The sequence below is a fragment of the Fusarium redolens genome, assembly GCF_020744475.1.
Source record: "Fusarium redolens strain MPI-CAGE-AT-0023 chromosome Unknown BKA55scaffold_9, whole genome shotgun sequence".
NCBI lineage: Eukaryota > Fungi > Ascomycota > Sordariomycetes > Hypocreales > Nectriaceae > Fusarium > Fusarium redolens.
In genome coordinates this window covers 264,113-288,865 of record NW_025763672.1, presented here as the reverse complement: position 1 = coordinate 288,865, position 24,753 = coordinate 264,113, and the positions used below count along the sequence as shown (strand labels likewise).

At 49.5% G+C, this 24,753-nt stretch overlaps 6 protein-coding genes across 6 annotated transcripts; 3 read left to right on the top strand and 3 right to left on the bottom strand.

Annotated features, from left to right (window-relative positions):
* Positions 1-1,049: 1,049 nt before the first annotated feature.
* Positions 1,050-2,530, bottom strand: BKA55DRAFT_512951 (uncharacterized protein; the record flags this gene model as incomplete). The annotated part of the gene is made up of 3 exons (XM_046187853.1): positions 1,050-1,134; positions 1,190-2,208; positions 2,498-2,530. The coding sequence occupies 3 exons, from the start codon at positions 2,528-2,530 to the stop codon at positions 1,050-1,052; spliced, it is 1,137 nt and encodes a 378-aa protein (XP_046048388.1).
* Positions 2,531-3,873: 1,343 nt separating this feature from the next.
* BKA55DRAFT_594509 (kinase-like domain-containing protein) lies at positions 3,874-6,116 on the bottom strand (the record flags this gene model as incomplete). Its single annotated transcript, XM_046195671.1, has 4 exons — positions 3,874-5,513; positions 5,559-5,875; positions 5,929-5,959; positions 6,035-6,116. 4 exons carry the CDS (start codon positions 6,114-6,116, stop codon positions 3,874-3,876), a joined length of 2,070 nt encoding a protein of 689 aa, XP_046048387.1.
* Positions 6,117-7,263: 1,147 nt separating this feature from the next.
* BKA55DRAFT_569506 (uncharacterized protein) lies at positions 7,264-9,618 on the bottom strand. Its single transcript, XM_046192936.1, has 2 exons — positions 8,672-9,618; positions 7,264-8,621 (listed from the first exon to the last, which is right to left on the bottom strand). The coding sequence occupies exons 1-2, from the start codon at positions 9,231-9,233 to the stop codon at positions 7,582-7,584; spliced, it is 1,602 nt and encodes a 533-aa protein (XP_046048386.1). The 5' UTR covers positions 9,234-9,618; the 3' UTR covers positions 7,264-7,581.
* Positions 9,619-10,203: 585 nt separating this feature from the next.
* Positions 10,204-16,197, top strand: BKA55DRAFT_380279 (proteasome stabiliser-domain-containing protein). The gene is made up of 2 exons (XM_046185960.1): positions 10,204-10,596; positions 10,814-16,197. The coding sequence occupies exons 1-2, from the start codon at positions 10,379-10,381 to the stop codon at positions 16,086-16,088; spliced, it is 5,493 nt and encodes a 1,830-aa protein (XP_046048385.1). The 5' UTR covers positions 10,204-10,378; the 3' UTR covers positions 16,089-16,197.
* A 3,110-nt stretch (positions 16,198-19,307) lies between these two features.
* Positions 19,308-20,383, top strand: BKA55DRAFT_380130 (uncharacterized protein). Its single transcript, XM_046185959.1, has one exon. It carries the CDS (start codon positions 19,507-19,509, stop codon positions 20,173-20,175), a length of 669 nt encoding a protein of 222 aa, XP_046048384.1. The 5' UTR covers positions 19,308-19,506; the 3' UTR covers positions 20,176-20,383.
* A 2,170-nt stretch (positions 20,384-22,553) lies between these two features.
* BKA55DRAFT_690701 (uncharacterized protein) lies at positions 22,554-23,922 on the top strand (the record flags this gene model as incomplete). Its single annotated transcript, XM_046199549.1, has 4 exons — positions 22,554-22,693; positions 22,743-22,991; positions 23,042-23,867; positions 23,914-23,922. 4 exons carry the CDS (start codon positions 22,554-22,556, stop codon positions 23,920-23,922), a joined length of 1,224 nt encoding a protein of 407 aa, XP_046048383.1.
* Between the last annotated feature and the right edge of the window lie 831 nt (positions 23,923-24,753).

The window sequence follows — 24,753 nt, the reverse complement described above, 5'->3', positions numbered from 1 at the left end:
CCCGGAGACATGTAATCGTTGCTAAATCCCAAGGCTCAAGCCACCGTCAGAGATGCAAGTCACTGCAGCTTCGTGCGCTGCTAGCGGTCTTTACAGCTCATATTGCTGGTCAGGGCTTGACCTATCTTATGTTATGATTAGCGAGCAAACAATGGAAGGGCTGAAAGGTTGGCCTTAAAGCTGGTTATGAAATCAGTCAGAGTGAACCGTTCAAAGCTATCAACGCTTGATTACTCTCTCGTATCCAACCAGACGTCTCGCCCGCGTGTATGGTCAGTTTGGAGTTCGCATGCTCAAACGCCATTGGTCAATTCTGATCACGCAAGTCTCGGTGCTATCTAGGGAAATCAGCATCATTACCATTATTCAAAACTAATCTATTTCAGTATCTCAAGTTATCATCATGGCCATGCACATTATATGCGGGTTTTACGAATAAATTTATTCCTAACCTATAGCGAAGCTGCCAATGTCTTCGGTGTAGTATCAACCGAGGTTATCAACTCGGTCTCCGCGACAAAATGACTCGCCAAGCTCCGAGCATGATAAACAACTTCATGTCAAGTATCTGCCCAGTGTCAATTCAGTCGTGCTGGCCAGTTCGTTTGCAATGGGGTGAGCTCGTGTGCCAAGCAATACTTATAGTATCATGCACCTCGTAAACCTTGCGTCGGCATAACATCACGGAGCAAATGGGAACTTGGACTTTACAATATATTCAAGACTGCGAAAGTTCATGTTACACGTACAATCTCCTTCTGCTATTTCAATCATCTTCCTCTGCTGTACTCTGTCTTCTTTTCTCTTCTTTCTCCCTTCGACGTCGCCGCCAAACCCCTGCCTCTCAGAACGCCTTAAAATCCGCTGTCCCGGGTCGTCAGGTATATATAATCGAGGTATGGTGGGTGTGTCTTGTCTTTTTCAGAATGTGTGTGTGTGCGTGTTATGTCCAATCAGCTCCCGCTTTATATACGGGAAAGACAAACGAAAAATAAAATTGGGATTTCGCATGGTTTGTTTTTGGGGGGATATCACAAAAGATGCTTCATTTAAACAGTCTCGAGCTTGTCGAGGATGGCCTTGGTGAACTCGTGGGTGGTGGAGGAGCCGCCCATGTCGGGGGTGCGGACCTTGCTGTAGGATTGTTAGCATTGCGCTTCAACAGGCATTAGAGTAGAGATAAACTTACCCCTCAGCGATAACGGCGTAGGTGGCCTTGGAGATGCGGTTAGCATGCTCATCGAGACCGAGGTGTCGCAGCAGCATGCTGCCGGACAGGAGCATAGCAGTAGGGTTAGCCTGGTCCTTGCCCTTGATGTCAAGGCCGACGTGACGGCAACCGGGCTCGAAAACAGCGACCTCACGGCCCATGTTGCAACCGGGGACGATACCAGGGCCACCAACAAGAGCGGCACCAATGTTGGACAGAATGCCACCGTAAAGGTTAGGCATGACCATAACATCGAACTGCTGAGGTCGAGAGACAGCCTGCATGGAGGCGTTGTCGACAATCATGTCGTTGACCTCGAGGGTAGGGTAGTCCTTGGCGACCTGGTGGAAGGTGCTGCGGAAAAGACCGTCGGCAAGCTTCATGATGTTGGCCTTGTGAATGCAAGTAACCTTGGATCGGCCGTTGGCGAGAGCGAAAGAGAAGGCGAACTTGGCGATACGCTCGGACTTGGCGCGGGTGATGATCTTGAGGGACTCGACGACACCGTCGACGCTCTGGTGCTCGAGACCAGAATACTCACCCTCGGTGTTCTCTCGGATGATGCACAGGTCGACGTCCTTGTGGCGGGTCTCGTAGCCGGGGATGTTCTTGATCAAGCTGATGCTGGCGTAGATATCGAGCTCCTGTCGCATGGCGACGTTGAAACTCTGGTGGCCGGATCGGCTGATGGGGGTGTGAAGGATACCCTTGAGACCGAGCTTGTTGCGCTTAAGAGAAGCGACAGACTCGCGGAAAGCATCCTCAGTTCGGCCGGCGCCCTCGAGACCAGAGACCTCGATCTGCTCCCACTCAACGGGGACGTTGTCGGCCTTGAAGACGGTCTTGACGGACTCGGCAACCTCGGTACCGATACCGTCACCGGGGATGAGGGTGACGGTGTACTTGCCGCCGAACTTGGCGGGCTTGAAGATGTCGGACTGGACGGTGGCGAAGGATCGGGCGAGCTGGGGTTGTTGCTTGGCGACGCCGCGCAGCAGCTGAGAAGAAACGTTAGCAACAAGATCAATTGAGTAGTGAAGTCTGTGTATAATCAATCTGAGCCATTTGCGCGTTGTGGTCTTTGTCCCGCAATCATGTCCCACCACGCAAAACTCCAATTCTCGCTTGTTGTGATGTCGCGATGATGATCATGACATGATGCATATCATCACAGACAGCCACAAAAGCCCATTGCCTGCATACATTCCTCCTCATGTACCACAAACACCACAAAAGATCATCATGACACAGAACCAAAAGCAAAAGCAAAACACCACAAAAACGTACCTGGGCCGATCGAAGAGATCCTCGAGACAACATGATGACAAGTGGGGGGTATCTAAAAAGTAGAGAGGAGAGCTTTCGTGGGGAGAGAGAAGACAGAGATAAAACCGAGGCACCGCACACGAGGAGAGGAAGAGAGGGGAGAGAAAAAGAGGAAGAAGATTGTTTTTTTACAAGTTGAGGTTAAAGAAAGAAGGTAGGTGCAAGTGCAAATCGCGCAAGCCTGTTTCCGTTCCCGTTCCCGTTGCCCAAGGCGCTCTACAAGTAACAGTGCAAGGTTCCCTTCTGAATTGTGGTGTCGCATTGGCCGAAACCTCTGTAGAATATTTTTTTACCACTGTTTTTCTTTCGGCCGCCGCTCGGAAAACGCGATTGTTCCGAGCTGTCACTGGCCCGAGTGGAGTAGCATGCCCGGAGCGTTAGGCTGCATGGGGTAGCTTGTGGGGAGTTTTGCACGGCTCGGCCGCTAGATTTTACTGCTTTTCTTGGTTTAGACTGAAAGGGCTGGACGCAAACGACGTCACGAAAACAGAATTGGGGATCAACAAAAACATTCAATTGAGTTGACCCAGTCATATTTATATCCATTTTATCCGGGTAGTTTCTGTCTATGAATCTAGGTCTATTTGATCACTATACTGAGCTCTCCCAATGCCCTACTGGCATATCATGATGACCATGACATAATGAGCTCTATTCCCCATGTGGAGCTTTTTCTGCGGGTCAAGCAAATTCTTGGCGAGGTATCAGGTTGCAAGGTTTTGGTTGCTACTCGGACTTCGTACTTACGAAACGCTTATAGGTAGAATACTCCGAACCTAGTATCGAGAATAGAAAGCATTCACTATAGCTTGGCCAACTGTATTTTAACCTCAATGACTTACATACTGGGGCTTTATTATAGTCTTGGACGAGTAGCGTTCGTTTGTCATGATGCCCTGCGTCATGATAACCCCTCAACAGAAGGAATAGCAAATCGTCACGAGAGCTACCCTTCAGCCTGAAGCATCAAACTAGGTCGATGGGGGAATCAATACATGATTCCCGTATGTTATCATGTGTTCTTAAAGATTGTGAACGCAAAGCTTCATATACTCCCGTAACCCAATATAGACCTCGATAGCCTCTCACGCAGCAAACAAGTTTCGCTGGATTCTATCTCAAAATCACAACAGACTGGCATCTATGTTATACCAGCTATTCTCAGTCATGCCACCTCCCTTTATACTCATCATGCTAACCTATTCCATCCTTTTATCATCAACCCGCAAGACGCGCTCATAATGCTCATAATATGCCATATACAATGTCAAACCCAAACTCCAAAACACTCTTCAGCGCTTCCCAATCACATGGCCCATCACAACATACACATATCATCAAGCTTGCACTTCCTCATCCTCATCCAAAGGCTCGACTCTCACAAGAATCTCTTCCAGAAGCCCCTCGAGAAAGCTGCCAACTTCTCTGCCCATTCCAACAGGCTCGGCCTTGTCATAATGATCGATCTCCTTGCAGACATGTGCCAACTTATAAACCAGTTTTCGTAACTTTTCGTGTGCAGCCTCGGCGCGTTGTTGTTGGGGTGTCAGTTGAGCTGGGTTTTGTCCTGGCTTATACATCTGCTGCAGGTTGATCTGTCGCCGCTTAAGCGCCTCCTCCAGGGCTGGAAATATGACATCGTTAAGAGCATCCAGCTCTCCATTGGGATTAGCTGGTGCAGGTGTAGGGAATGCAGACGGTGTGTTGAACTCGGATGGACTGGGTGACTGAGCCTTTGATGGAAGGGGTCGAGGGCCTTGAGCACCCCCTGGGAGAGGCATGTGAACTTGAGGCACAGAAGTATGCTGTAATGAAGGTATCCTTTGCTGCGTGGCAGCTTGGTTTGGCCTGTATGCAGGTATCTCAGGTAGGCTCATCTGCTTGGTTGTTGTTGGTCGTTGCTGATGGGCCGGAGGAGCAGGTGGTAACGACCACTGTGGTGGCTGGACCTGCTGGATCTGTGGACTGGCTTTCCTCTCAGTCTGTGGTTCATAATCCAGATTGAGCATCCCAATGTCACGCTGTAGTTGGCTCTGAAGTTCCCGGTCATATTCTGGAGACTCCTGCACTATTGCAGGGGGATTTAGTCGTAACGGGCGAGGAGTCTCGGCGTTATCCCTTGGAGGAGGGAGCTTCAGGGGAGTTTGAGGCAATGCCCTCGTAGGTGATGGGAGTGGCTGCTGGTATTGGGTTTGCGGAACAGCTTTTCGTTGAGGGCTAGACTGCCTTGAGCCTGGGTTGGCCTTGACAGTCTCAAGGGATTGAAGGGCGAAATCTCGTGACTTGATTGGGCTTCCGTCTCGTCGTTGCTCGCCATAATCTTCCTCACTCTCCAAAGGCCTAGAAGAACGTGCGTTTGTAGCGTTCTCATCCAATTGGTTAAGACCTGGTCGATTGACGATGCCACCACGTTCGCCGACAAGTCTCACGGTGCCGAAATCCCACATATCCTCATCGACTCGTTCCCGTTCTGCAGGAGCTCGTCCACTATTAGCCGAATCCCAGTTGTCATCGTCTTCTCCCTTGTGAGTTGCTGCCCAGCGTTGATGCCTTTCGATAAGCTCAGTTAGGTAAGTTGTCCGCTTTGCCCGTCTAATAAATGGGTGCCGCAGCATATCCTTGGCTGTTGGTCGGTCCTTGGGATCTCGCTGAAGACATAACTCGATGAAATCTTTGAAAGCTTTGGTGAAATTACCTTCTAATCGTGGAGGAGGGTTCTTTGGGATAAGAAAGAGGACTTTCATAGGGTGAATGTCGGCGTAAGGGGGCTCTCCGTTGGCCAATTCGAGAGCTGTAATACCGAGAGACCAAATATCGGCTTTATGGTCGTACCCAGATTGCTTAATGACCTCTGGGGCCATCCAAAAAGGTGTTCCGACAAAGGTGTTTTTCTTGGTCATAGTTGCAGAGAGCTGACCTGATACGCCAAAATCGGCGAGTTTGACTTGGCCGTTGCTGCTGAGAAGTACATTGGCAGCTAGAGATAATTAGCTACGTCAGCGAGCGAGTGTATCCTTCTCACCTTTGACATCTCGGTGTAGCTTCTTGTCTGTGTGAAGATAGTCCAGGCCCAAGAGCAACTCGCGCACAATGATGGCGATGTAGTCCTCTCCAATCAGTCCTGGCTTCATCAAGTCGGCACAGCTGCCACCGGAGCAAAATTCCATCACAATCCATAACTCGGCACCTTTCGCATAGGATCCATAGTACTTGGTGACATATGGTGATTGTAGCTCGGACAGAATGGCGATTTCTTGGATAATATCCTCGACCTCGTCTTCGGCACTCTCTATATCAATGATCTTGATCGCTACAGCCTGGCCTGTTCGTTTATCGACTCTGAATTCGTTAGCAAAGTTCGGTTGCTGTGGATCATATCATTGTCGCCGTACCCTTTGTAAACTTTGCCGAAACTGCCACCACCTGCGCCGTGTCAGTACGTTTACGCCCAAGTGCCCAATCTCATGTCGCACGACGCAAGACCACGTCAGGACTAACCAATGCAGTATTCCTTGGAGTAGAGAAGCTCTGGGTCAAGCGCTTCATTCCCATCCTCAACATCATGCTCGCGGTCGGCCATTGTGTACGTTCGTGGGGAAGCTTATGTTTTTGGATCGCTAACGTTGTTTGCCCCGCGGCTGAATGACGTTGTCGCTGCAAATTCACCGATTGCTATTGACTTGAAGCAGTATCAATCGATTGGCAATCGCTTCAGGCCTTCTTCTTCGGACCAACGGGTTCGCAGCGGCGCGTGATGTCGAAATGAACCCGCTTTCAATTCGGATATCGTAGTTTGGCGGTGTCGATTAGCAGCAACCCCACCACTAGGAATCGTAGTCTTATTTCGAACCGGGTTCGTGGTAAATGTCTGTCTCGGTTGTCGCGACTTTTTTTTTTCGCAGAAGAGAAACAGTGAGCACTAAATGAAGAAAAGAGGAAGGGAGGGATATAAGAGACAAGCAGGGAGATGATAATGTGCTCATATAAAAAGGGAATCGATGCGAGAAAGGAAAAGAGTTCGCACAGCACAGCCAATCTCCGCCTACGCAAGGGAAAGAATCAACATGCAGCCAAAACAAGCAGGCGCAAGCTAGAGAAAAGAAACACTCCGTACAGTAAGCTAACACCTTCCCACTATGAAACGGAACGGACTGGCTCTGGATCAATAAGGTATTGGTTGCTGGCTGTTGCTGTTTACCTGAGGTGGGGGTTGTTGAGGAGCAACGGGCTCATGTCCTTGCGTTGCCAATCAATCAATGGCACGCATCGAACCTGAATCGATCTGCTCACGGCCGTTCCTGGTGCGACCTTATTAGACTCTCCCCCCTGTAAGTGGTTGTCTACAGGGGGGAGGGGTCGCTGGAAAATACTCCCCGCACCTGAGTCCGAGATCTCCAGCTAGGGCCTGGCCTTGTTTAACCTCAGCCTCAGTTATCGACATGGCCTTGAGGCCAATTATCTTCTGCATTTGAGAACGCCCATCTCTAGAGATACGAAACTCATTTAAAGATGTTCAGGTATGACGACTTGATATCACATTCTGCAAGGTTCTTGTCACTTTATTGGCTGATGGCTTCTCTCTATTGCATGGTGAAACGTATCATTTGATGCTTTGACTTGAATGTATTCCATGGTTAGAATAAGCGGCAATATTAGTTCTTTGGGATCAGGAACGAGCTGATGCGATCACACTAGCTTGACAGATAAAATTATATTGCGATCAATTGCATTGGTGTTAAATTAGCCTTGTCATACATGGCCAGGCACAGAATGCGACGATGGCATTTGCACAGTTCCATTGCATTCAAGTGTCATTCATTTCTCATGCCTGACTTCGATGAGCTGTCTAAAGATAGTAACCTCCCACGCCACCTCCATAATAAAGGTAAATCAATTCCAATAGGAATGATGCCACAGGAATTTAGAATCCGCCTATTCCTCTGGCCGTAGCCAGTCCAATTCACTCCGATGGCTCCGGTACTGATCTATCTACAAAGTGTTTGCTGTAATCCCGCATAAAAGGAAAATCATTCTACCACACCAGCTCAGTCCTCAATGAACTCGATCATGACTGTCCCTTGCTTCAGGCCTGCATCTGTAACGGTAGTATCCAGGCTCTCAATGAGATCCTGGCCAGCAGGCATTTTCTTGAGCTCAAACTCAATTCCTTCCTTGCCTTCCAACGGCTCAGCCTTGAGCCATTCGTAGATTCTGCGGACTGGATCATCGAGATTGAATCGTCGAATGACACGACCAGTAGGATGTCGGAATTGAATGCGTGTAGTAGTTGTTGGGTTCGCTTCTGGTTCAGTATGTGGGGTGGTGCTCGAAATTTGAGCCCAAGGACTTTGTTCAACCGGAGCTTCGGGTTCCTTTCCTTTGCCCTCCTCAGGGGCAGGAGATTTAGTCAAAGCATCGGGATCATGAACGTTGGGTGTTGAGGAGCCTCCGCTTCCAGTGGCACCCTCCAGGCTGTTCTTCAAAGCCATTTCAAGCATCTCATCCTCAGTCATGCGATCGACATCCACTCTCTGTGGCTTTCGTGCTGTCGTCTTTGCAACCGGGTTCTTGCTATTAGCCGCAAGACTGTAACGGTCAAGAAACTCGGCGAGTTCGGCATGGAATTCTTGGGCGGAAGGGAAAGGTCGTCCGGTCCAAACCTTGACTTGCTCGCCTGTTCGGGGATCGATGATCGAGACATGTGGGTAGTTATCAGGGTTCTCGTGGGTTTGGTTGGGGAAATAAAATGTCACAAACTCCTCGGCATCCGGGAAGTCCTTGTCATACTGTAGAAATATGAAGTTCTCTGAGACCAGATTTTTGATGGCTTCGTCCTTCCAAATGTCGCGGTTTAGAGCCTGGCAGTTAAAGTCGTTCATGTCTTGGAGATTAACCAAGATCCACTTCTTGTCTTCCTTGCCTAGGGTACGAGCGTCATCCCAAGACATTCGCGCCATCAAGTCGTAAGGTGGTCGAAACAAATCTTCAAGACGTCTTGCATGGGCTCCGTTCTCGACCGCCTGTGCTGGGCGGCGTTCAGGGTCGGCCCATATTTGCTGAGAGAATGGTCCCCCTGCACGGTTGGCTATATGACTGCATCAGTGGGGGTCCACTGCCGGTGGTTGAAACACTTACGTGGATTCGCCCGCCGCCTTCGTCTCAACTCTTCTAGAAAAGCTGCCTCCATTCCATCATCGTGCTCACCACCACCCCATCCGGGTGCCACCAGGGTCTCAGTAGTCCGCGCGATCGGTGCTCGGACATCATCTGGGTTTCCTCCTGATCCAGACCCTTGGTTGCCTTGGTATAGCTCCTCCTGTAATCGCTTTGCCATTGCCATATCTTCTTCTTCCTGGGCTAGAGCTGCCGCTTGAGCTGCGACGGCTCTCTCGTTATCGTCATCATTGTCGCTGAAGTCTTCGAGTTGCATGTCTTGGTCATCGTCACTATCGATGTGGATAACGCCCGCCGAATCTTGTCTGCCAATGTTGCCTCTGGTTGGTGCTGTTGTCGCGGGGGGAGCTGCTGGCTGGTCGGTTGAAGAAAGGCCAGCTCCTACACCGGAAACGAGATCGGGGTTTTCGAAGAAGAGTCCTATGGCACGCTCGAAGTTACCCGCAGTCATCTCGAGAAAGCTCCGGGCGACATCAGTGCTTGTGCCCGTAATGGACATGAATGTGGAGATGTTGTCGTCCATGGCTGGCAACTCTCCTGGCGGTGCAGGGGTTGTCAGGCTGTGGTGTTTGGTAGAATTTTAGAGTATCGGGAGTATCAGAAGGAAGAAGAGGGCTCGGGGTCGAATAGGTAGTCGATTGATGTGATATCGTAAGGTTCGGTGTAGCTTGAGCGAGGAGAATTGATGCCCCGCTATGACAACAGCGGGGAGAGAACCGGGGTGAAATAGTCGCTGATTCTAAGTTGATGACGTGAGCTGTATAGTGAGCTTTTCAGTGCCGTTGTTCTTTCAGCTTGCAGCGGCAACACGCTTGAAAGAAATCGACCTTGTCGTGGTTGAGATGTGACCTTCAAGCTGCAAGGCGAAAGTTGAAGGTGAAAGTGAAGCACAGACGCCAAAGACAGGCACCCAACCACAGTGACGCAACCGGGTTAGTGGAGCTTAGCGCCTTTGCTTGGAGGGGCAAGTGACAGGGGAGTGCGACATTGACGGTGGCGGAAAATCAATGACGCGACTTCTTGTGTGTAAACAAGCTTACCCTAGATATGATGGATACTTTATCATATTTTCAACTGTGATTCATAATAATAAAAGAATATTTCTGTGATTGAAGAAACAATTATTTTACCATATATATTTTGGTATTGCAAAGGGTCTCTATCGCTGTTGTGTCAATAGTCCTGTCTGAGCTCACTGAGACAACTGGCTTCAGGCTTGTTCACAACCTCCAAGCACCAAGGTTTAGGAAGTGATACAAAAAGCAGCAAGTTTCTCAAGACTACAAATAGTAATAGTAATTCAGGAGATAATGTATAAAGAAAGAGAACTTATATATCAAAATAACAAAATTAAATAATTCTTAAAAATTAGAATGAATTTAGGATTAACGCTATATCTATTACCTGCTGGCCAGGTGGTCGACTTGACTAATGTCAGCTTAGTCATGCAACGCCACGATATGGTTGACTGGAGACGATATCGCCCAGCAGCACCTACCTGAGGTTATTCGTCACTGAGCTGCCTGTGCCTGCTCTTACAAAGCAAAACAAGTCGCGGACCACCATCTGAACGCTTTTCCACCTCTTCCACATTTTTTATGTTCAAAAGACAGCGACTTTTCAAGCTTGAGCGAGATCAAGTTCAAACTACATAATACCCCCTCAATCATGGCGACGACGGCATCAACGAAAGAGAGGGAACTACAGCTGCTAGATACCGTTGAGCTCAAGATCCTAAATGTTGCCAATAAGGAGAAGAAGCTACACGAACTGTTGCAACGGTATCTTCCGCCAGTCATCATCAAGGCGGCTAGTGAACATGCACCAGTTCGAGCCAAGGTGGTCCAGATATTTTCCAAGCTGAAGACTTTCATCCAACCTCCCGAGTGAGTCAGATCCCAGAGCCCAAGAAGAGCTGAGACATCAAACTGGTGCGAAAAATAGCAGAGCTTGCTAGGTTCATTCTGAATTACCCTGAACTCACCAAGTATTTCTGCCACGTAGGCGAGTTCAGGATATTTAGGATCGAGGGCTTCATTTATCTGACATCCTGGAGCCAGAGCAGTCTGTGATATCAATATAAATCGACTAACCTGGACCTAGGGCAATTCTTCCTGTGGGCGCGCTGCTTGACCAGTACAAGTCCAGTGACTCCCCACTAGTCAAGCAACTCGATATCTCAGGGATACAACACAGCATAGAGCGCCTGGATGATTATGAGAGAAGACAGCTTATACCCAAAGCCTTATCAGGATTCGCCAAAGATGAAGGTCTTGCACGAGCTGGACCATTCTTCAACATCATTCTACGTCTCCTCCTTGATGCCCGGATACCTCCAAGAGGCAGCAAAGATGATACCGATTACCGAGAAGCAATTGGATTGTCAGATGAGGCCGACGCAAAGTTCCTTGCCAGCATGATCAGCATTTTTCTACGACTACGGAATCCTACGCAAACTCAGAACTGGACCACGGCTAACCCAACTCTGACTAAATCTGAGCTCGAATCGCTGGCTGTGGAGAGTCCAGAGTCGCAGAAGGTCTTTGAGAGGATGTCCGAGTTAAAGCTAAAGCTCGTTGCATTACTTGCGAGTGGTGCTTTCACTGACGAGGAGAAATTCTTGCCAGCGCTTTATGCTGCGTCAAGTTTCGATAATAGACTTGTATCTGCGGCTGAAGAAGTGTTGAAGCGAAGCTCCGTGTCTATGGAAGATGAAGCACTTGTCAAGCGTCTGTTTCATGCTCACTCAATACTGCCGCCTACATACCGGACTCGAATTCTGAACATGCTCTCCAAATCCACAATCTCAGCAACAATGTCGGATGATATCATGGCTGTAGTCAAACTCAACTTCTCCACGCAAGATCAGGCTTCAAGTGAGTTGGCACAGAATCTGCTCCCCAAGAGTGCGCTGGAGCAAACAAAACTTCATACGGCGACATTCCAGTACCTTGCCTGGGTAGCCCGCGTTGGGCCCTCACAGGAGGGATTTGACATTGCAGCTCCTCTCGTACACGTGCTGTCCGTTTTTATAGAGGGTCAAGGCTGGCCAGTTCCGCAGCGGACATCTCACGACGATATTGCACTTCGATCGAAAGCCTACGAAACAATTGGGGTACTGGCGAGAAGTGCGAATATGCCTATCGGGAAGCGACTGCAACTCGCCGGCTGGCTTTTTAAGTCACTGTCAGAGGACCCGACCACAGATGCAGTCGTCAACATAGACGGAGCTCTGTCTAGCCTGACTACAAACATTCCGGCGATGACAGGCAGCGAGTCTCAAGAGTTGAAGACAATGCTGCTAACGTTCATGTCTCTCGCTGATGAGCCCCCTGCTGTTAGAAGCACTCGACATGCTGTGGTCAAGTGGGCCAACCAATGCCTCGCCTTTTCCGATGTTTTGGCACGCTGGATCGACATTCTGGCCGTTGGTGCCTACGAAGGCGAGAGGAGCGATGTTATCGAGCAGGGCCACAAAGGTCTTGACCCTTGGACCTATCACGCACATGCCGAAACCAGCCTTATTTTGCCAGACTGGAAGGAAATGATAGTCATGTTCTTTGGTTCTGAAATCAGCCCAGAAACCATTACCGAGGCCGCTGCTGCCGCTCTCCCGGATGTGACCGAAAAGTCGCATTCTGTGTTTGAGAACTTCCAAGGATCTCGTATAGCTGCTTTCCCGGTTGCCCTGAGATATTGCAAGCACATAATGTTCCTCACGGCTCTCGAAGACTTTGAAGTGGAGCCTGATTGGATGCAGACACTAGATGCACGAGTCAAGACGGATATCAAGACGAGAGAGAAGATCCTCGCATATCTACACACGATTGATAGCGGATTCATCGTCTTCTATCTGAAGGCCTGTCTCGATGGAGCCTACCTCAAAGACTCGCCAATCACGGAAGAATGCATCCGATGCTTTGTTGATGTGGCATCCCTTAGTCCTGGTGGTGCATTGGGATACTTGACCGAGTTTAGCGATGGTCTTTTCCAGCTAATCAAGTCAAACAATAAGGAAATCCGGTCACTGACTGCTCGTGCCCTCGGAATTCTTGTATCACATCTCGCGAACGACCCTTCTGTGATAGACAACTGCCGCAAGACTCTGAGTGCACTATTCGAGAACGCGGTGAAGTTGGTAGGACCTGAACTCAACGCTGCTGAGGGAGGATTACTAGCATACAGTTATGTCTGTTCTCGAAGCGTTTATTACGGGCAACCCATCCCCGACGATGTTCAATACCCCATTCAGTTTATCACCGGCGAGAACGTTGTGTCGTCGCTTCATGATACAGCGCTGGAGGCCTTTGCACAGCTGTGGACCGCCGGACTCGCTATCCCAGAACGTGAAGGTGATCACTCCCTGGAAAATGTTATCAGCAAGCTCGTCGCCCCAGCAAAGAAGGGCAACGAGAAGGCAATTCTTGCTCTGGGAAGACTGGCTGCTGGGCTGAGTGAAAGTGAGGAAGCCACAAATGAGAGTGAAGATGGATGGTCGCATGGAATTCTGGGTAATATCCTCAAGGAGCTTTTCGCCCTTCATGAGATCAAGCAAGTTGAGGTGCAATTCACTGTGGGAGATGCTATCACCGCGACTCTGGCACGATGGGAATCCGATTATGTAAAGCTGACCCTGGATGTCGAGTCCCGCGGATGTCTTCAAAAGCGCAACGGGTCCCGTGGCCCGCTTCTCACAGCCGTCCTCAACAAGATCTTCGCAGACTGCAAGGCCACAAAGCCATCACTGCTGAAGGCATCCGGTATCTGGCTTTTCTGTATCGTTCAATATTGTTCACATCTGGAAGAGGTTCAATCAAGGCTACGTGAGACTCAAGCTGCATTCATGAGACTTCTCAGCGCACGCGACGAGCTCGTACAAGAGACTGCATCGCGTGGTTTGTCTCTGGTCTACGAGCGTGGCGACGCAGATCTCAAGAGCGCCCTTGTCAAAGATCTGGTGTCTGCTTTTACCGGCAATAGCACTCAGCTCAAGGTGGACCAAGAAACAGAGCTGTTCGAGCCTGGCGCTCTGCCCACTGGAGAGGGCAGCTCCATCACATCATACAAAGACATCGTCAATCTGGCTAATGAAGTTGGTGATCAAAGGCTTGTTTACAAGTTCATGTCACTTGCTGCGAATGCTGCTACCTGGTCAACTCGATCTGCCTTTGGTCGATTTGGACTTAGCAATATTCTTTCAGAGTCTGAAGTTGACCCTAAGCTCTACCCCAAGCTCTACCGTTACCGATTCGATCCGAACCAGAATGTGCAGCGATCTATGGACGATATTTGGAAAGCACTTGTCAAAGATTCGGGCGCAGTTCTCAGTACTCACTTTGATGCGATCCTGGACGACTTGCTCAAGAGTATCTTGGGGCGAGAGTGGCGCATGCGTGAAGCAAGCTGTGCTGCTATCTCGGAGCTCATCCAGGGCCAACCATTCAACAAGTATGAGAAGCGATATCGCGATATCTGGACATCGGCGTTGAAGGTTCTTGATGATGTCAAAGGTTCTGTGCGAGAGGCTGCCTTCAAGCTTTGCAGAACCTTGTCTAACACTCTTGTTCGACAACTCGAAGAGGGGACCAGTGGATCTGCTGCTCAATCTATGATGAAAGAGGCTCTCCCATTCCTTCTATCTGACAAAGGTATCGAAAGTTCTGTCAAAGAAGTTCAAGCCTTTGCTGCGATTACCGTTATTGAGCTCACCAAGAAGGGCGGTAAGGCTCTCCGACCGTTTATTCCGGAGATGGTTCCCCAGCTCCTTGGTTTGCTGAGCTCTATTGAGCCCGAGCAGATCAACTGGCATTACCAGAGAGCCGGCGAGGACAGTCGTGACCAGATCGACAAGATCCGATCACAAATGGTGAACCGCTCTCCAATTTCTGAGGCCATTGACAACTCCCTTCGTTTCGTGGACGCGGATGTTATGGTTGAGTTGGCACCTAAACTAGAGGCTACTATCAAGACTGCTATTGGTATGCCGACCAAGATAGGATGCAGTCGTGTATTGACGACCCTGTTCACACGCCATACAAACGACATCAAGGGAGTGAGCAATAAGTTCCTTCAGTTGATGGAGAAGCAAACAATGGACAAGAACGACGAGGTCAGCCAGGCGTATGCTCGTGCTACCGCATACATGTTGAGAGCCGCATCAGACCTGGCCAAGAACCGATTCTGCAAGAAGTTTATCGATATGTACTTCGAAGCGGAAGAGGAGTCGCGTCGTCAAAAGACCGCAGATGTGATTGTGGCGCTGGCTAAGATCTCGCCTGATCACTTCACGGCTCTTGAGACACAGTTGCTGCCATTCTCCTACCTTGGCTCTCATGATACAGATGAGTATACCAGTAAAGTATTTAAGGAGGTATGGGAGCAGCACGCTGGAAGCAGTCGCACTGTTGTTCGTTACGTGCCCGAGATCGTAGCACTCGTGGAGAGGTGTTTGGATACAGCACAATGGGCACTTCGGCACGGCGGAGCTTTCACCGTTGCAGCTATGGTATCCGATGTTGCAAGTGCAAGTGATGTCAGCGGTCAAATCAGCGATGCCAACCTCAGCAAGATCTGGCCTGTTTTCGAGAAAACATTGGCCTTGAAGACATTCGCTGGCAAAGAGAAGCTCCTTGAATCGTACCCTAAATTCGTCGAGAAGGGACACAGCTTATGGAAGTCGGACTCGAAGATCGCTGCGCAGATGAAGAAGATCGCTTTTCGAGAAGCCAAGCGAAACAACGACGAGTATCGTGTGCATGCTTTCCGCTGTCTTTGGGAGTTTGCTAAGGCTCGAGATGACCTTGATATGCTCGATGAGATTGCGGAGATCGTGACACCTTATCTTGAAGAGCTTAAGGGCGATGACGAGAACGAGAACGGGGATAAAATGGATATCGACTCCAAGGACCAAGTTGCAAAGGAGCAACTTGCAGAGAAGACGGCCTCTAATGGCTTAGAGGCCGTTGCTCGCGGACATAGCCGCACTGATCTTGGCATTCTGACCAAGATCATCAACCTCCTCAAGCCTTTCCTCTCAAGCGCGAACTTCGCTACCATCAAGCGCCAGGTATGGTATGAATGCGTGCGCGATCTTATGAACGATGCCACGCCTTCATCAACACCAGACGAAAATGCCGTGGCGCTTACTTATCTACTGAGCCTGGACGTTGACTTGGTCGACACTGGCACTGAACCACAGAGAGTTATGAGAGCCAAGGCTGTTGGCGCATTGTTCAAGGCAAAGGGCAAGGGAGTGTTTGGGCCGACTGGTGGTCCCGATGCTGCGCAGTTGAAGACGATGGTGAGCAAGGCACTAGAAGCTGAGAGGTCTTTGGAGGTACAGCGGGTGCTTAGGGACATCCTCGTTGAGATGGAGTAAGAGACGGGTGAAGTTTCTAGAGGATTCAGCGTTTAGATAATTGTCTTTTTACAAGCTCATGTTTACAAATAAATCAGATTATTATGAGCTTAGGAGGATTATCGTGAGGCTTACGCTGACTTGTTACAATACATGTTTGTTTAGGAAGATCATGGCCATATCATTGTAGGCTTAGGAGTATCATCACAGGCTTAGTAACTTGTCACAACACGAAGCTATGCCTATTCCCGAACCCTCAAGCCTACCCTCGCTTTCAATCTTGGCAAACATCGCAATCCCCTCACATCTTACCTCAGCACTCACAACGCTGTACAACCAGAAAAAAAAGGCAATTGCCCAACGTTACATAGTCCCCCTCAATCAAGCCCAATCCGTCAACAAACTCGTTAAACCGAAACAAAAGCAGAATACTCAAGCGACACAAGAAACGCGCGTGGTTTGTGACCGTTGGCTATCAACTTCTCCGGCCGGATCGGACGTTGGGAAACGGCCGGAAACGTCGGTATTTTGGAGGATCCACTGCCGAAAAATGCTTCGCCGTGTGACGGAGGCAAAATCGCCGACGACAATACATAGCACTTTTGTAACGTTGAGCTGGAATGCAAGGTAGGTCCTGTTTCAGTTTATAATTGCTATGTATTATCAGTATACGTGGATCGGAGCAAATGCCGAAACCATCATCATGTTGAGAACAGTTTTGCTCTTGTCAAGGTATCTTGCCAAGTTGAAAAATTAGACATCATTGGCAGAATGTGTCCAACATATTGCCGATAAAATGTGGAAAGGACAAGGATGGCATCGTGGCACGGAAAACTCAAGGCCCCGCAGCGATATTGGCACACCGGCTGTCGCGAGATCGCAACGCAACCGCATCGTTTGGTTTGCTGCCAGTCAAGATTTGATATGATGATGCCAGTCTTGTGTCATGAACATACAGTAACAACTCTCTGCCGCTCCAAGCTACTGACCAAGAGCCAGTAAAATCTCACGATGTTGAAAAGTTCACGATTCAGTCTTGTTCAGGGAGAGCTGCAGCACAGTTAGCGGAGAACTATTCAGGACCATCGGTTTTCTAAGCCAATTTGCGTCACCAGTCCAGTCCGCTGCTGGGTTTCCCACGAGGGTCGCAAGGTGGGATTGAACGATCTGCAAGTAGCAACCAGGCCCCTGGTCCCAAAATTGATGAATGCGGCTAAGAGGAGGAACCAGAAGCGTAGTAATTCGCGAAACCGATGTGCATAGGCATGCCATCTGAAGATATTTGCAGATTTCGAGTCAGAGTGCTATGAGCTCGAGCATCGTAAGCCGTAGTCAAACTTCAATGCTATCGAAGTAGAGTATGACAGGGGATAAAGGCCAGTCTGTCAACAGCGAGCATGATGCACTGTCTTGTAAGAGTGAAATCTTCAACCTGATTGGACAAACTAGTGCTCGCAAGTTTGCCAGTCATCATCAAGGTCAAAAGATGCTTTGTCTTGTAGGAGTGATGCCGCATGGTGGTGTCAGAAAGTAATCTTTGGTGTGCAAAGGATCCACCAGCAGCGATTCCCGGACGCCTGGAAAAACCTCCCATTTGTTGAGCTGTTCAGTTAGCAATAACGACGGCGTGCTGTAGTGGCACGCTTTCAGTACAGATGGTTCCATGAGGTGACCTCGGTACGAAGTTCTTTCAATACAGTGCTATGATTCACGATACGCAAACTTGATGTACGAGACAAATTTGCTGTTCTGGCTTCTGTTCGCGAAGTAAGGGCAACGCACGCTATCACCAAGATGGCTCAACCCTGGTGTGGTCTAGAAGGGAGATCTCGCTTTGAACAGGGCATTTCGATATGGGTTTTGGAGGGCGCCACACTTTAGGTCTGAGTTAACACTTCTCAGGGAGAGTTTATCACCCAGGGATAGATAGCCTCAATTCTATGGACCATGCATAAGCGGCATGCAATTGAGTTGGAAGGCGTTGTCGTTCTTGTTTTGTTACTGGAAGGATAACAGTAATGAGCACTCGATTTTGCGAAGGCGATGTTGAACTGACCACCCGTAAAATGTATGATCCTGTGTGATATCTCGAAATGACCTGATGCTCGAGGAATGAGTGTTGTCTGATGATGTTCGCCCTATCTGTTGTCAAAAGTGAATATGCCTAAACAAAGGCAGGTTGCGATTGCGCACGCTCAGGTCTTCTGCCAACGAATGGATAAGTTCTAAGGCCATGTTGCATGAGTTGTCTCGGCGTTGCTATTCTGAGCTCGCCTGTAGCACGTCGCTATGACGAACATTCGACACCACGAGTCTTGCAATTGATGCAAGCAAGGGATTCTGGGGTTGGTTGTCGCGACAACAATCTTAAACCCTAGGGCTGGTGATCACCATACGATGACCGGAGATATTTAGATAAATGAGATGTTGAAACATTGTCGCTGATCTGAGTGAGCCGTGTATTCGTGAAATGCTCACGCTTCATCCGCAACAAGAAGTTGTAATGCTTTTTGCGCGGTGAAACCAGCAAGCGAGGCCCTGGACGCTCCCTTCATTCCATTTTCACGCTCAATTCAACCTCAGTTGACAGGCCATTTGCATTGATTCAATGCCATGCTCAATTGTCACCAGTTTTTCCATCCAACAACGATTATCGACAACGATCCCTTTTCCCTGCATTCAGCTCTCCGTTGGTCGTCAATCACCGGCTGTTCTTCACAGTGCAGCTTGATAGATCGGGCTACTTTCCAGGCCATCGACCCTCCAGATGCCTTATGATTTCATGATCCACTTCAGCAGGGCTGTTTTCACAGGGGTTGTGTTCGTTCATCTCGCAAGTTCCGTCCTGCTTCCAGCGCCCAGCGCTCAGAGTCCACTGTTCACTGTCCAGCTTCCAGTCCAAACGATGCCCAGCTGTGTCGCTTTAGGCACTAGGCACTGAGATAGCGCCACGCCAGCCGTCAAGGATGGCCCTGGTTGCGGAGAGCCACACAATGCTTTTCAGCACGACAGGTACCCAAGCCCAAACATGGCTGAGCTTGCTCGGTCCAAAAGTACGTATCCAGCTCAAGCGAAACAACAAGGGCCCCAAACAATGCCATTGCAGCCTCGAGTTTTCGAGTAGAGGGTTCGAGCTCGAGCTTTTATATTGTTTCATAAACCACTTTGACCATCGCTATCGCCGTAACGAGTCCGCTAATTGTATGCATCACGATGATCGCGAAGTTGCCGAACCAAAATGTCGATACTGTGCGTAAGTGCTGCTAGGGCAAGGCCCACAGGTTTTGTCCCTGTCCTTCTCGTTCTCCTCCCTTCCATCCCTTCCAGTCTCTCCACATTGCGACACACACATTTTCTCCAGCCACGCCCACCCTTACTGGCTCCCACCACTTCGTAGTGAGCCTTCTGGGCTCTTGACTCCCAATGGAAATGTAATTCGATGTTGTGCGTCTGCTTCTCCAAAAGCCCTCTTCCTGGGCCCCTTTCCCCTCCTCTGTTAAGATGTTGTAGACCTTCCATCCCCCCTCCCATCTTAAACTTCTTGCGTAAACCTATCTTCTTCCGAAGCAACCGCTTGATCGTCTTCTCTTCTCGTCTCTGTCCCTTGTGCAATCGTCTTGAACGCTTTGTTGTATTACGGAGTGTCCGTTGCTGCGCCTGCTTGCCCAGGTCCACGCTACCGTTACCATCATCTCATCTGAATTCCGTGCACCTGCAGCCGCTCCGTCACTCGCCCAGCGACTCAACAACGTCATTCGTCCATTGGGCTGTTTCAGTACCACCCTTAGCAAGCCCGCACCAAGATCCAAGATCCCCTTGTCAGCGGATACCGCAGCCCACACCCCCTGGTCGACAATTTTCCCCTACCGGTACCCTCGTCCCCGCGTGCCCCCGATTGTTCCCAAGACCAAGGCCCAAACAAGGCAAGGTTAAGAAAAAAAAGCTCGTCTTTTTTTCCTACTGTCTCCCGCATTACGACTCATCCCACGACTCTCTTTCTCGTTTCCCCTCATCCATCTTTGTCCTCATCACGGTTTTCACGGATCTTCCCTTGCGCGTGTTTCGGAAATTGGCTGTGACAGTTACTGTTGTTTTTGTTGGCGCCTAAAAGTGAGTTTGCTTTCTTTCATTTCCTTATTACTCGTCGATTCCTTGCACATTTGTTGGTACTCGTGGTTGGTGGAGGGAGGTTTGTGGGATTGGGCCGGACATCAGCTTCAACGACGCTTCATACGCATTGCGCCCACCGCCAGCGACAATTTTCAGCTCGAAAACATGACCAGCTCCATGGATCTTTGAATTTACTTGGGTTCGAAGAATTCATGCTGTATCCGATTTTTCAGCAGTACTCACGGCCTCCCGTCGCATCTGTTCATCCGTTCCGATCATCCGCGAAGCGACAAGTATCGATAAGCAACACCGAAGAAGTCAGCAGCGCAACGAGTCTCCTTTTGGACTTCTGAAACGAAACTTGCAATGCGTCACATACAAAGCCTTCGATATCTGATAATCGAATTTCGACCATCATACCGACTTCACATGCTCAGTCAAGCCAGCTCTTGGTGATTGTGGCGTATCGCCATTGTCATTTCGAACAACTCTCTCATGACTACCGGAAATAGGGATGTTTAACTCCTGGAAATTCTTGAAGAACGCATGATGCTGAAATGAGAGGATCTTCGCGGCTGCCGAGTCTCCTGGAACCAAAACCGTGGATGGAAAGACCTGCATCATGTTGGCACTTCTCGTCCGAGGACTGCTCTCGATATACTGCGACCCGAGATCACGAATAACTTTCCTGTGGATGGTCCTCCATTTGCAACTGAAGCGTCCGTTGAAGCGGTGTCTGGCCTGCATCAAATTTATCGACAGTAAGGATAGGCGAATCTGTTACTGGAATTTGAAGATCTCCAACCTGCGGAAATCAAGATGTTAGGACCAGGTCTACACTTCCAACCATGGCTTCCGGGACCAACATGGATATTGGCATGCTAGGGGAGACCAGCAGAACACTAACGGAAGTATAGGTTCAGCTCATTTCGGGAACGTTTGCAGCTACCTTACCACATTCCTTTGGAATCTTTGGTAAAGCACCTTACCCCGCGTGAGAACGACGATTTGGCGTTTCGCATCCCCATCACTCTCCTCAGAAGCATTTCATTGCTTGTACCGGCGTGACGGCGTCTTAGAGACTTGATTCGCATCTGTACGAATACTTTTCGGAGTCCAATTCTCAGTTATCAGATTCATATTCTTTAAGGATTAGACTCGGCGTGAAGGTAGGAGGATCAAACCTGGCTCTGCAAAATTGCGCTGCTCACATCAGTTTTGCAGGTCTTGCGATACAAAATAGCGACTTACTTCGTTGTGCTTTCGGTACTCGATTCTCTGACGGTACGTTTTGCAATTTCTCCCTGATGTTGCCACCCGATGCCTTGTGTGACTGGTTTGCCTAAGCACGTGAACTTGTCTCGCAAACTTTGTTATGTTGGGGAACGGTTTTGATGAATGTCGATGTGTCCTTTTGGAAGCAAGAATTTTGAGAAAGCAAAATTCCCTTTTGAGAGGAACTAGCTGGTGCTCGCTGCTTGGTTGAGGAGGCAAGAGCCGCATGGATGAGCCACTGTTGCCCGAGCTTCAACCTTCACCTTCACCTTCCCAAGTGCAGGCGTACCACATCGCATTATTTCTTGACTTTACATCAACCTTTCGCTTCTTCACGCTCCTTCGAGGTTCTCGATAGCGTTGCTAATATTTGCTGATAGCTCTTCTACGACTTTTTTTTACGACGTGTACGAGTTTACTACCCACGGTAAGTTGCTCTAGCGCGATGATTTCCCTCTCAAAAGCCATCCGCCTTTGGATGATCAGCCCCTACGAAGTTCACCGGAATCGCATCATTTGATGTGCCTCGAAAGCCTACCGCCAGGTCACGAACCACTCAGGCCATTGTTCGATTCGCGGATCCAGAGTCCACGGGATGATACCCAAAGGATCCACCTGGTGCAAGAGCCTTGGACCTCTGATTCACTCTCCTAAGCCCTGGAATCCAGATTCGGAACAATACTGGCCACGGCTGGAGCTTTCTTCTCTGTTTGTTCGGCTCGGCGCTTCTGATTCGCTGTGGATTGTGTTCTTTGTTGCGGGCTGCTCGAGGCGGCATCCTCTCTTTTTCCCCACATTATATGCATTTCTTTTTTGTCACGGCACAACTTTCATCTCTGCCAGTGCTGTCGCATTGGTGCTCGCTCAATTCAATTTACTAACTCGCGAATAGTCTTCTTTTATTGTTGCTCTACTCTGTAAAGCTTCGCAACATCTTGCTTTTTCTTTGAACATATAAAGCTTGTGCTTGGTTCTCACTCTGGTTCGTTCTCCACACAGATCTCCTCGCTTCTCCTCTTTTGCGAATTTGCTCTTGGTTCTATTTCCTTAGCTGGTCCTCGTTCATATCCGTTCATGGTATTAACTCCTGAAAAGCGCATTATGGATTTCGCTGGTGTCCCTCCCAACAACGCAGCTCCTGCTGGCCCAATGTCTTTCCCCAACGGTACTCCTCCCGCTCCCGAGATGGGCTCTGTCCCTCCTCCCGGTTCTGGCCCTGATTCTCCCAAGACCACTCTTTGGTAAGTCTTCGCTGTCTGTCATGGCACAAGCCGGTGCTGACTATTGTAGGATGGGAGAGCTCGAGCCTTGGATGGATGAGAACTTCATCAAGGGTGTCTTTATGTCTGCGGCTCATGAAACTGTCAATGTTAAGGTCATCCGCGACAAGAACTCTGGTAACGCTGGCTACTGCTTTGTTGAATTCCAGTCCCCCGATGCCGCTACCAACGCCCTCGGCATGAACGGAAAGCCAGTTCCTAACAGCCAGCGCTCTTTCAAGCTTAACTGGGCTTCTGGTGGTGGTCTTGTTGACCGACGGTATGTCCTTCCCCTAAATGCTAAGAGGGATTATTAATAACATGCTTCAGGGATGATCGTGGCCCCGAGTACAGCATTTTCGTTGGCGACCTTGGCCCCGAGGTCAACGAGTATGTCCTGGTTTCTCTCTTCCAGGCTCGATTCCCTTCTTGCAAGTCTGCCAAGATCATGACCGACGCCATGTCTGGCCAGAGCCGCGGCTACGGTTTCGTTCGCTTCTCTGACGAGAACGATCAGCAGCGTGCTCTTGTTGAGATGCAGGGTGTCTACTGCGGTAACCGACCTATGCGTATCTCTACTGCTACTCCCAAGAACCGTGGCAACCACGGCTTTGGTGGTCAGGGACACCACAATGGCGCTCCCATGATGGGCGGTATGCCTCAGCAGCAGATGTGGAATGGAGGTGGCATGCAGGGCTTCGGCTATGGTGGTTTTAACCCTGCCACTCAGATGAACCAGTTCACTGACCCCAACAACACTACCGTCTTCGTTGGTGGCCTTTCTGGCTACGTTACTGAGGACGAGCTCCGATCTTTCTTCCAGGGCTTCGGTGAGATCACCTATGTCAAGATCCCCCCTGGCAAGGGCTGCGGTTTCGTTCAGTTCGTCCACCGCCACGCTGCCGAGATGGCCATCAACCAGATGCAGGGCTACCCCATTGGCAACTCTCGCGTGCGCCTCAGCTGGGGACGTTCTCAAAACAACTCTGGCGTTGGCACTCCCTACCGCCCCGCCCCTCCTCCCCCTCACTACATGGGCATGCCCAGCCACGGCGGACCTGGCAACTATGGCCCTCAGCACTTTGGCGGCCCTGCTCCCGGTCCCCAAGGCCCTCCTGGACCTCCTGGACCCCCCGGGCCTAATGGTCCTCCTCAGGTAAGCGTGGCTTATCCAATCGACCTTCATGCACTGACATATTTAGGAGTTCTAACTCCATTTGCAGTAATTTGACCACGATAACTCGTTGACGAAGGGGCTTTTATACGACCAATCCCCGGCACTTATATTTCCTTGGGCTCAGTTATCTTGCCTTATCATGAGCTATCGCGTAGCAGTTGTATCTGCTTTTCGGCAGTTTACGAGTGATACCCAACCTTGATTTCGATTTGGGTTCATGACTTTAAGTTTTATGGCAGCTCAGGATCTCAACACGACACCACGCTCACTCCATTTCCTTGGGTCTGAATCATGATTGGCGTTGGAGATCTTTGGTCCTCCGGTGGATTGTCATCAATTCAATTCATTTAAGCTACTTACCTGTACCCTCTGCGTTTACTTTAGTCACTCACTGCTTTTTCCTTTTTGCTTTTGACTGTCTGTCACTGTCTTTAACCATGGATGTTCAAGTCGCTTTAGCGTGATGATCACACGTCGTCTTTGCAAAGCTCTGCCTACTGTTTCCTTCCAAATCTTTTCTCGTAGTCAAATCAAGGCTTTTTTACTTGGTGGGATTTGGCTTTGTGCATTTCATTGGCTTCTTATAGGAGGATTGGCTGTACAGCGACTCTGTTTGGCATCGCCCTGGGGCTCATGCAAGCATCGGACGCTTGCTCGGCGCGTAGGTTTCACGGTTTAGCACGGTATACCTGGTGTGCTTGGGGGGAAATCTGGTGTGCAAAAAAAAGCGGTTAGGAAAAGAATGGTCTTGGCTACGAGTGTTGTTTCTGATGAGGCGATGGGGAGTTTGGCCCGCGGTTTTGGGAGTCAATATTATTCGAAACAGACCGATCATTGAACTGATGAAAGCAAACTGACTCGCGTG